The 10,612-nt window shown below is 46.5% G+C and overlaps 1 protein-coding gene across 2 annotated transcripts in view; it reads right to left on the reverse strand.

Annotated features, from left to right (window-relative positions):
• The window catches only part of DOK5 (docking protein 5), a 25,435-nt gene that overhangs the window by 7,702 nt on the left and 7,121 nt on the right, over nt 1-10,612 (reverse strand). For both annotated transcript variants that reach the window (XM_033519154.1, XM_015647334.3), the window contains exon 2: nt 3,678-3,785. In XM_033519154.1, coding sequence (XP_033375045.1) covers nt 3,678-3,785 — 108 coding nt within the window. The remainder of the gene's footprint in view (nt 1-3,677; nt 3,786-10,612) is intronic.

Raw genomic sequence — 10,612 nt, forward strand, 5'->3', positions numbered from 1 at the left:
CTTCTCTTCTCTTCTCTTCTCTTCTCTTCTCTTCTCTTCTCTTCTCTTCTCTTCTCTTCTCTTCTCTTCTCTCTTCTCTCTTCTCTCTTCTCTCTTTTCTTTTTTATTCTTCTCTCTGTTCTTCTTCTCTTTTCTCCTATTTTCCCCTCTTTTCTCTCCTCCTCACAAACTTCCCACAAGCCCCACTGGGTGGAATTTTAGTGGAGACACCAAAATCCCCTGAAAAGTTCCTTTAATTCTCTTTAAAGCCCAGAACCTGAAGCCTCACTCCCAGCTAAGTGACAGCAATCATTAAAACAAATGTTCAACAGCTCCTTCTTAGCAGAGTGGTCAGACTTGAAACATTTAATTTGCTACTGATACAGTTTTGCCTGGAAAACAATTACAAGTTCCACAATCCAATTTTCCAAATGGATTATTCCATAACCAGACAGAAAAGACTGTTTAAATTACTTCTGCTGTTTCAAGGCAAGATTAATACAATCGGATTAAAACTCAGCACCCCTCGAGGGCTCGGTGTATTCCTGGCAGCAGGACACCATTAGTTCTGTTTTTACTGCAATTTTAAGGATTCTTCTGGTACATCACAAAGTCAAGAGAAATAAGAATTTCTCCCTTCCTCCAGTATCATTTTGTTCCAGAACGTGGCAATTTGTGGTTGCTTATTTATGTTTAACAAGTGAAAATCAGACAGTCACCTGAAAAGCAACTCTGTGCAGATTTTGTAGCCTGGATCCTAATTATTTTCCCTCCCTTGTGGCACCAAAGGAATTAAGTGGGCAATTTGCTTTGTGTATGCAAATTCCCTGTTCACTCCACAGCCACAGATGACTGTTCTCACACGACCTTTATTTTAGGGCACCGTGACCTTTCCACTTTTAAAAAATAGAGCAAGATTAAGATTAGAAAGGATTTAAAGGTTAATATTCGACCAAAAAAAAATAAAAAATTCTTATTTCTGCTTGCAGTGGTGAGGATGCCCAAACTCAGGCAGAGCTGCAGACAAGGCCACATCCAAATGCAAACAAATGGGACCCTCCAAAATAACAGAATATATATTTATATATAAATATATAAATAAAGAATAACAGAAGTGCCAAAATTCCCATGGGGAAAGGAAGGAGCTGCACTCTGAGCCCCAGGGACTGGTGCCACACAACCAGAAGAACACAAACCAAAGAACCCTCACACTTTAATCCATCCCAGGAAACAAAAGGAAAGCCCCAGAAGGAAACACTTGAGTGAAGGAGGCAGGTGCTGGTGAGAAATGAGCTCCATTCATCATTTTCCTTTTCTACCCTTTACGGTTTTATGATGGATTAAACCTCTCCCGAGACTGATGGGCTGAGTGAGGGCTCCTCAGGATTTTTAGATATGATTCTGCTTTCAGCAGCATTTCAGAATCACTCCAGAGCCAGGTAGGAGTTTATTTTAAGGGAAAAAAATTCTTATTTCCTTTGGCTTTGTGACGTGCCAGCAGAATCCTTCATATTCCAATAAAAACTGCATCCAGCGTTTTCCTGGAACCCTGGGGATGTGCAGGTGAGCTCCTGCTCTCACCTGCCTGCCTGAACCTTGGCTTTATCAGCACAGCCTCGTGGCACTGCCTGGGTTTTGGTTTGGGGTTTTTCTTTTTGCAGGATGAATTTCTCCTGTGACAGCAGAGCCTGGGAGCTGGGACCACCCCAGGGCTCTGCACGGGGCCCTGAGCACCAAAATCCCAACATTTCCATAAATCATGTCACCAAAATCTTTACAACTAAAAAGCAGGTGGAAAGCAGTGAGTGTTGAAGCCAGTCATATTCTTTGTTGGGTGTTTTTAATATATTTTTTTTTATAATTTTGTTATCATTTATTTATAATTCACTTTGATTTTCATAAGACTCATTCAGAGCCTAATGCAGAGCAGCAGGGACAAGTTCTCTTTTTCCAGCAGCTCATATTTAATACTCTCAGAAGCTCCATCATTCACCACATTTAAATTTCACACCTTTACAAGGCTTATTTAAAAAAAAAACAACACATTTTTATCCACCTGTGCTCTTTACAAATGAGCCCATTTTGCCCAGAAATGCCATTTAATATTCATTAGCTGCCTCTCAGTGAGGTTTGTTAAAAACAAAGGAGACCTGTCAGTTTGGAGAGCTGATGACTCCAAACCAGAGAAAAGCCTCACTCAACATCCCTGGTTTGTTCCCTCTCTGCCTGAGAATATTCTCAAAATCCAAATAAACCCCAGAAAATCCAAATTTTCCCAATTTTCATCAGCCAGAGCCATCCCTGGAAGTGTCCAAGGCCTGGCTGGACAGGGCTTGGAGCACCCTGGGGTCTCTGGGGTAGGACTGGGTGATCTTTGAGGTCCTGCCCTTATGATTGGCAAAGTTCTGATAAAAACCACACAAAATTTGTCTGTTAGCTCTCAGTGACTGATTTTGGACTCTGATCATCATTCATTCCTGTCAAATCAGCTATTAGAGAAACCCAGAAATTCAATTTATAGGAGAAGCAATAGTTTGAAATGAAGTAGCTGTTAAGTAGAGACTAAGCTTGGTTTAAAATTGAAAATCCCTCTGAGCCAGTGAGGCTTTCCACGGTGCTTCACTCTGCAGATCCGGCTGCTGCTGGGTTAAACACCTGCAAATAGGTGCTAACCTATGGAAATTCCCGAAAGAAGAGAAGAAATTCCAGCCTCATTCAGATTCCTCTTGGATTGCACATCCATTACCCGAGGTGCTGCTCATCTATTGCATCAACACAACGGAAAAAACACAGGTTTGCATCAATAATTGACAGAGTTATAATAAAATAAATGCAGTGTTTCACACAGAGCTGGAAGTTCTTACAGGCACTGTGCAGCCCACACAAAAAAGGGGAAAAAAAAAAACCTCATTACTTCTGAAAGTTGCCTAATAGAAATGTGAATTATTTCTGGGCCTGACTTATTAGAAACAGCCACGGGTTTTATGACCAATCAATTCCAGATTCCGTGGCATGCAGACAGGATTCCCTCAGGATCTCCTCCTGAATTTCTGCCACAGTGAGTGCACAGCAGCCTCAAGCTCCTGGGAATTGATGCCCAGAATTCCTAATCTTCAGTTTTTTGTCTACAATTCTAATAAATTAAAAGGTTTCTTATTTCCACCTCCAGGAGAAGGACACATGGAGATTCCCAGGTGAATATGGAATGTGCCTCATTCTGGAGCAGTGGCTGGAGGGAAATTCTTCATTCTTTTCACAGCAGTGAATTTAGCAGAGCTTTTCACACCACGGTGCTGTAAAAATGTCCTTCATGGCTGCAGCTGGCTCCTGTCCTCCCACAGAGGCAAAACCCCAGGAAAATGGGAACCTCCAAGTGCTTTTGGAATCCCCAGGATCCCTGGGATGGCTGCTCCTGTAAATGTGAAGAGCAGGAGCCACTGCAAAATATTTCAGATGTGATTTTTAAGGGCTGAGGAGAGGAAAGGCCAAATGCTTTAACAATAAAGTCATTTTCCACTTGCTTAGCAAGATATTTGCTGCAAAGACCATTCATTTTGCCTCCACTGAATGAAAGCACACACAGAGGTTTAGGATCTTAAGATTTTAAAAAATTTTCAATTTTCAGGTCAGCTAATACACAAAACTTGAGATTTTACTCTTGGTATTACAAGGAGTAATCAAAGTTTGAGAAACCCTACCTTGTGGTAGCATCTGAAGTAAGCAGCTCGTTCATCTGAGAACTTCTCCAGCCTCTTGGGCCCTTTGCTTGAAGCTTTTTTGAACACCAGCCAGCATCTCTGGTAAATCTGGAGACACAAAAGAACCAACTTGGCACCCCCACTGACCTGAATGTCACCAGTTCCCACAGAGGAGTTAAATCCTAAATCAGCCGTGCACTCTCACAAGTTTAGAGGGAACACAAGCCCAACCCAGCCAGAAACTGCTGTGTGTGAGGTTTATTTGAGGCTCTCTGTGTGCTCTGTGAACAAGGGAAACACAAAGGAACTGAGTTAGTGATAATGCAAAATGCAGATTATTTAACTGTAGAACCCAGGACCATGCTGTCACTTCGCTCCCAGGGTCTGACTGCATTTAAATCAAGTTTTTTTGGGCAGAATCTGCGCAGAGTGGGTTTGAAAGCAGCACAATTTCCAACTGTCCAGCTGCTGCCACCATCCCTTGCAGTCTTCCCATCCCTCCCTGAGTTCAGAGCCCCACTCTGAGCTCACCCTGCCTTGGAGAAGCAGGAAGCACCAGCCTTGCCAGCTCCTCACAGCCCACACTCCATCAGCCATGCCAAAGTGACACCTGGCAGCTTCCAAAGAAATCAGAACTGCCACCAAAATCAGTGTGATTTCCAAAGCAAAACAACAACGACAATAAAAACCTCATCAGACAGGCTGTCAGCGAGTCCTTCACACACAAATTCAGTGATCTCAACATCTCACTGCCCCCTGAGGCAGCTCCCACCAGAAAATCAGCTCATCCTCTGCCCCTGATGGGCCAAAAAGGTCTTAATGTCCATGGAAAGTAGCTATAGCTCCTCTGCTGAACCCCAAAAAAGGTTATTAACTGACCAGCTGTAGTTTTTTCACCAGTTTTTAGCTGTTTCTCCCAGCTTTATTATTTTCCCCTCAGCTTTCCCACCTCACACAAGGACCCTCACACTCCAGGCCCACATTGCTGCAGGAGATTTTAGGTCATGGCCAGGCTGCCAGGCACCAGCTGAAACTGGATTTTTTTCTTTTTTTTCCCATTTTTCCAGGACTTTTTTCCCCATTTTCCAGCTTTTTGGCCGCTCAGTCTGTTCTGTTTAATGCAAGGGTTTGAATTGAGCTGTTCAGAAACCACTGACCACAATGACAGCTCACACCAAAGCCACAATTTAAATATGCACCTACTCCTGCTGGGAGAGACTTTGTACAATTTGCCCTCTGAGAGTTTGGTTTGCCTTCTCCTCACACTCAACAAGAAAAATAAAATAAACCTCCAAAACCCCACCCAAAAGAGAAGGTCAAAAGTTTGAGCATTCAGCCCTTTTGCTTTTCAAAGCCCTGTTGTTTTAACTTCAGCAATTAGAAGCCCAGAGAAGAGGAGAATCCTTTAGTAATCATTTGCTGTTGTATTTATAACCAGACTCAGAAGAATGTACACACACACCCTCAATTAAAATCTGCTTAAAACCTTCAAAAATGGGATGGAGGAGGAATCAGGAATGGGCAGTGTCAGCACTGCCCCACCTCTGGGCCCTCAAAGCTCATAAATCCCACCCAGCACCACCTCCAGGGAGCAAAAACTACAGGAAACCCTCAACCTCCAGCAGGAAAGCAATAAAAACAGGCGGCTTTTAAAGCTCCCCTCCCATCCAACCATTCCAGGAGTAATTTGGCAGCACCTTGGTGCTCAGGACAGAGAATTAAATCCCAGCTCTTGCTTTGAGCTGCAGCACAGAGCGAGGAAGGAGGTGTTTGGTGCCACCAGGGCTGGGATGTGCTGAGACTGTCACTGTGTCAGGCACTGACTGCATCAACTGCTGGTTTTTACAGCTCCAAATGTTCCCAGGTGTCTGTTCCATCAGGAATACTGAGCTCACCCACCCCCAAATCCACGTTTTCCCTGCTGCTCCAGCACTGGGAATTAGCTGGAGGTGGTGCTGTAATTCCCTGCACTGCCAGCACTGGGGCTGACAGGGATCAGAGAATGCAAACAGCAAATTTTGGGATCAGATGTGCTGGCATGGAGCTGGAATTTGCAAAACACCCAAAACTCACCAAGTTTTCCCTGGGAGATCTGAGAAAGTCCAGCTTGGGATTTCATTCAAGGATCAAAAATTAACATCTTATGGCCTCTCCTGAAAATTTCAGCTTCTCAGAGCCCGTGGAGCAGGTAACAACACCAAATTCCAAGGAAATATCATGGCTGTGTGTGAAGTGGATCCCCCAAACCCCAGAGAGGCGTTGCATGGCCAAGGTCACGTCAAGCCTCTTCTATTTTTGCCTGCAGAGATCATCTGCCATAAATCATTGCCACCATAAGTGACTTCAGAGGAATGATGCAAAGTGAGGATCTGCATTCCTGCCCCTCAGAGCTTCCCAAGCAGGCAGGAATTCCCAGGAATGCCCATCCATCCTTGGGGCTGCAGCAAATCTCAGCTGGAGCTGGAGCTTCCAACCCAGAGCTCTCCTGTCCCAGGCTGCTCCAGCCCTGTCCAACCTGCCCTCCAAACACTTCCAGACATGGATCTGGCTGAGTAAAGTGGAAAAAATTCTTCTGGTTTTCTCAGCTTTGAGAATATTCTCAGGCAGAGAGGGAAACTGAAACCAGGGGTTGCTGATGACCCAAACCCTGGAGCATCCTGGAAATGAGGGTGGGAGGGAGACCTGGCACCCCTCACCTCCTCAGCTGAGCTCAAAATCACCAAGGCCTGCATTTCCAAGTGCCTAAAATGCTCTTCCTTATCTATGAAACACAAATTATTCCACCCAGTGAGCACAGAATAGAATATTCCACACGATAAGAAACAAAAGATTTGAATTTAGGAGTTAAAATCTGCATTACTTTGCCCTGACCCTCATTATTTTTGTTCAGGAACCAATCTAAATAAACATAGGGAGGTTACTTTTTCAGATCTTGAGGCAGGGGGGTTAAAATGGCTGTTTTAAAAACTCAGATACGTGGCTTCCACCACACTCCAGGAAAGCAGAGATGTTTTACTACTAAAACAAACCATCCCACCCTTGTTTGTTGTTTCAGAGGGGCCCAGAGGTCACAAACAGCAGCACAAAGTCTCAGCTGGCAAATTTCTCCTCTGAGAACAAGTGAACCTTTAGGGGAAGCTGCCCTGCTTTATTCCCCTGTTGTGTTTTTCTGCACTTTGCCCTAAAACAAAGAATTCCAATGAGCTGCATTTACAGGGACACTGAACTTACTGTCAAATAAAAACAAACTTTGCTGCTTTTTTTTTTTGCCAAAGCAGGAGCTGCAAGTTCTCTCATGCAGCTTGGGATGCCTTCCAGAACCCTGGGAAATTGCCAGGAATTTGCTTTTTGTGACTTTGGTAACCTCTAGAAGCAGATAAAACAGTAGAGGCACAGCACAACGCTGGAGAAATTCCTCAGTTTCTTCCGAAATTTGCCTTTTTTGGTTTTTTTTTTTGTAGGAAAAGAACACTGCCCCTTTACCCAAGGCTGGTAGGAAGCTCACACCCTGAAGGCTGCAGATGGAAAATCATTTGAGTGCTTTGGTGGGCTTTGGTAGGGAATCTCCAGTGGGCTGGAATTCCAGCTCCAAGGTCCTTCCAAGGGAGCTGTTCACACAGGAAACCAGCCAGGGTTTGGATCTTCATGCTTCTATTTAAGAAAAAAAACGCTTTAATTTGTCACTTCAGAGTCCAAAGGTGGGAAATGAGCCCTGAAATCATTTCCAGTTCAAAGGGAATTTGTGAGGGGTCGGGATCTAGAATTTTGCTCTGCTTCCAGAGGAATGAAGCTGTGCCAAGAGAGACAGATTGCAGCTCCTTTGCTCCCTGCCCTCCCCAGATCCCAGCTGGAATCTGCTCCCTTGGAAAGCTGCAGAGCTTCTCTCCAGTACAGAGCTCTGGGTACCAACACCCCTGCTCTGTCCCTCATCTGCACGGGACTGGGTGACCCTAGAGAACATCCCACGGTCCTCCTAACAGCTCACAAACTATTTAATTGGAATTATTTCCTCCATAAAATTACAGCTTGCCTCTCCTTTTCCTGCCCATGCCCACATCCCCACACACTGCCAGCTTGCCCAGCCCAATTTCACCCTGGAAAGCCACAATATAAACATGGGACAATAACAAAGAGATGGATCCCTGGAAAAATCCCCAGGGCTCTGACGGTCTCCAGCTGGAATTGTGTTCAGCAGGAGTTAAATGATCCCTGCAGAGTGGATCAGTGGCTGTGTAAAAGCAGCAGCAGAGTTGCCCACGTGCTGTCTGTGAAGCCAGCCCTGCTCTTGGCAGCAAGACAATTTCCCTGTCCCAGAACACCCATTCCAAGTGTTAGGAGTGAGCCACGTTCCCTGGGACCAGCTCCTAATGACTGCATCAATCAAGGCTGGTTTGCATCCAGCTCTTTCCTTCTCCTGGGCACTAAAGAAAATAATCTCGATTTTTCTTTCCCTCCCTGAAGAACACATTTGGGGAAGGATAAACCTCCCTCCTTCCCCTCATTCAGGCTGCATCTCCACCAACAACACTTTACATGAGAGTCATCCACAGCTGCTAATTGGGAATGAGGCTGTAACTCGTTGCTGATTGCATTCAGAATGCACAATACCACTCAGGATTGCTGGGTTTTTTCACCAAGTTACAAAACCCAGCTCTGGCACTGGCCAGGACTTGCTGCAAGGCCAGTGCACGAAGAAATGCCTGGCAGATCTTTAGGAATCTCTGCACTTTTAACTCTTGTTAATGCAAGTCACAACAGATTTCTACTGCTCTGAAACATCAGGCATTTTAAGGCTTTTCTCTTCAGAAACTCTCCCCTCCCCAGCTGGAATTCCATCAGCCAGAAGTGGGATTTTGTTAAAGGTTCAAGCTCAAAGCCATTTCTCCAACCTGAGTTTCACTCAGCTGAGAGCTGATTTGAGCCCAGAGACACATTCTCGCCTGACACAGCAATCAGGAGGCAGCCTTGTCCCACATCTTCATTTATCTGGGTTTTTTTGGTCCTTCAGGACCACACAGGATTGATTCCACAGGGAAGATTCACTGCATTGGGAACTGCCTTCAAGGGACACCTGGGAGCTTCCAAGAGTGCTCAGTGCCCGTGTCACTGGAGCACCTCAGCAGCAGTGTCCCCTCAAACTGCACCCTGCAGCTCTGGACTTCAGAGCCTCCTGAATTACGGATCCTGGCCAGGTGGGGAAGGATTTTCCAGTGAAACCCCTCTGGCACACAGCTTCTGGAGAGCTCTGCAAGGCTTTGGTGCTTCAGGTGGGGCAGGGGAGCCACCTGGAGGGACAGGGACACCCAGAAAGGTGGCACTGCAGCTGGACAGTGAGAGCACACAATGCAGAAATGTCTTTAAGGAGACAAGGCTGGGGTTTAGACCTTGCTTATCCCCAGGAATGTCCCAAGTGTTGTGTAAAGGAGTCATTCCTCTCCTCCTCTACTCAGGGCACACCAGGAGGTGCTTCTGACCTGAAGGGCACTGATGCAGGACTCGAGTCTCAGTCTGCTCCCCCTGCAGAACTGATGATGTCATTAGAAAGAGCTTTATCTTAAATATCCTCCCTCTTATTTTATGGACCTACAGCCCACAAAGTCCAGGTTTGCTGGCTTGCTGGGGTTTTTTATAAACCATACACAGAGCAGGTTACAGTTCAGGGCTGCTTAAGGCCATCAGGGGAGAGAAGAGCCATTCCAAAGGAAGAGCCAAGAAGCATTTACAGCAGAAACCCTCCCTTGCCAGTGACAGCTGAAAAAAACCAGCCAGGCTGGAGCTAAGTATCAGATTTGGCTCCTTGAACATCTGCTAAGCTTTGTACACGGGCACAGTTAATTCTGGGCATGAAACTGGATAGGAGAGAACCAGCCTGGGACTGTAACTGGGGAGGAAAAATAGCAAAGGCTTCACTGGAGGCTTAGAACTGGGCTCTGTGCTCGTGCTGGCAGCAGCTGGATTTGCAGCTGGATGTGCTGCCCTGCTGGGCCAGGCCATGGCACAATGCTGGGAATCAGCACACTGGGATCAGGGAGCTGCAGATCAGTCTGTGATGAACCAGGGTCTGGAATGATTCCTTTGTGCCAGAGTATCTGACTGGGCTACTCCAGTTCCATGGAAAGGCAGCGCTGCAGCTCATTAGGAGCTCTCAGAGCTCACTAATTAGGCCACAGGAGGCTGCTGTGGGTGAGAGGCGCCCCAGCTCTGGGGGACACTCCTGGAGGAGCCAGGGCAGCAGGGTGCTCACTCACACACTCAGGTTTTCATCCCCCCACAGCACACAGTCACTCCTGGGAGCTGCATTTCAGAGCTGCACCAGTTTATGTCCCAGCTGGACTCAGAATTTTAAGATTAAACCTAAGGAGAGCCAAAAGAAAAAAGGGCAGAAGCTGCACACGAATGAAGCCTTTCTGTCACTAAAGGAATTTTTCCAGCACGGGAAAAGGGCTGCAGCTCCTCCATCCCTGAGCAGCTCAGTGTGCCTGGGAGCAGGATAAAGAACCCTGCAGAGGTAATGATGATGCCTGTTAGGAGCTGCTTGGACAGCCAAAGTGACAAATGCCCTGCAAGCATCCCACTACCAGCTGGGATAATGGCAATAACTTCCTATTCCTGGCCTGCTGCCACCCTCTGCCACTCACCTGCGAGCTCCAGGAAGCAGCAGAGGTTTTTCTGTAATGAATCCAGCTCGTGCCACCCCTGCAGACAGCTCCAGGTGTGCAGGTGAGTCCATGGCACTGTCTCAGCACCAGGTAAATTTATCCCATTCCTTCCACATTCCCCTTCACTCCTGGCATCACTGCCCTGGCTGCTGGGGAGCAGCTTTAAAACCAGAGTGAATCTGCATGGAAGAGCAGATGGTGCTGCCAGTGAGCCCCTGCAGGCTGGGCTTCCCCAGAACGGGGCTTGGGCAGGAGGGAGAGTCATCCTGCCCCTCT

The sequence above is a fragment of the Parus major genome, chromosome 20, assembly GCF_001522545.3.
Source record: "Parus major isolate Abel chromosome 20, Parus_major1.1, whole genome shotgun sequence".
In the NCBI taxonomy this organism is placed as follows: Eukaryota; Metazoa; Chordata; class Aves; order Passeriformes; family Paridae; genus Parus; species Parus major.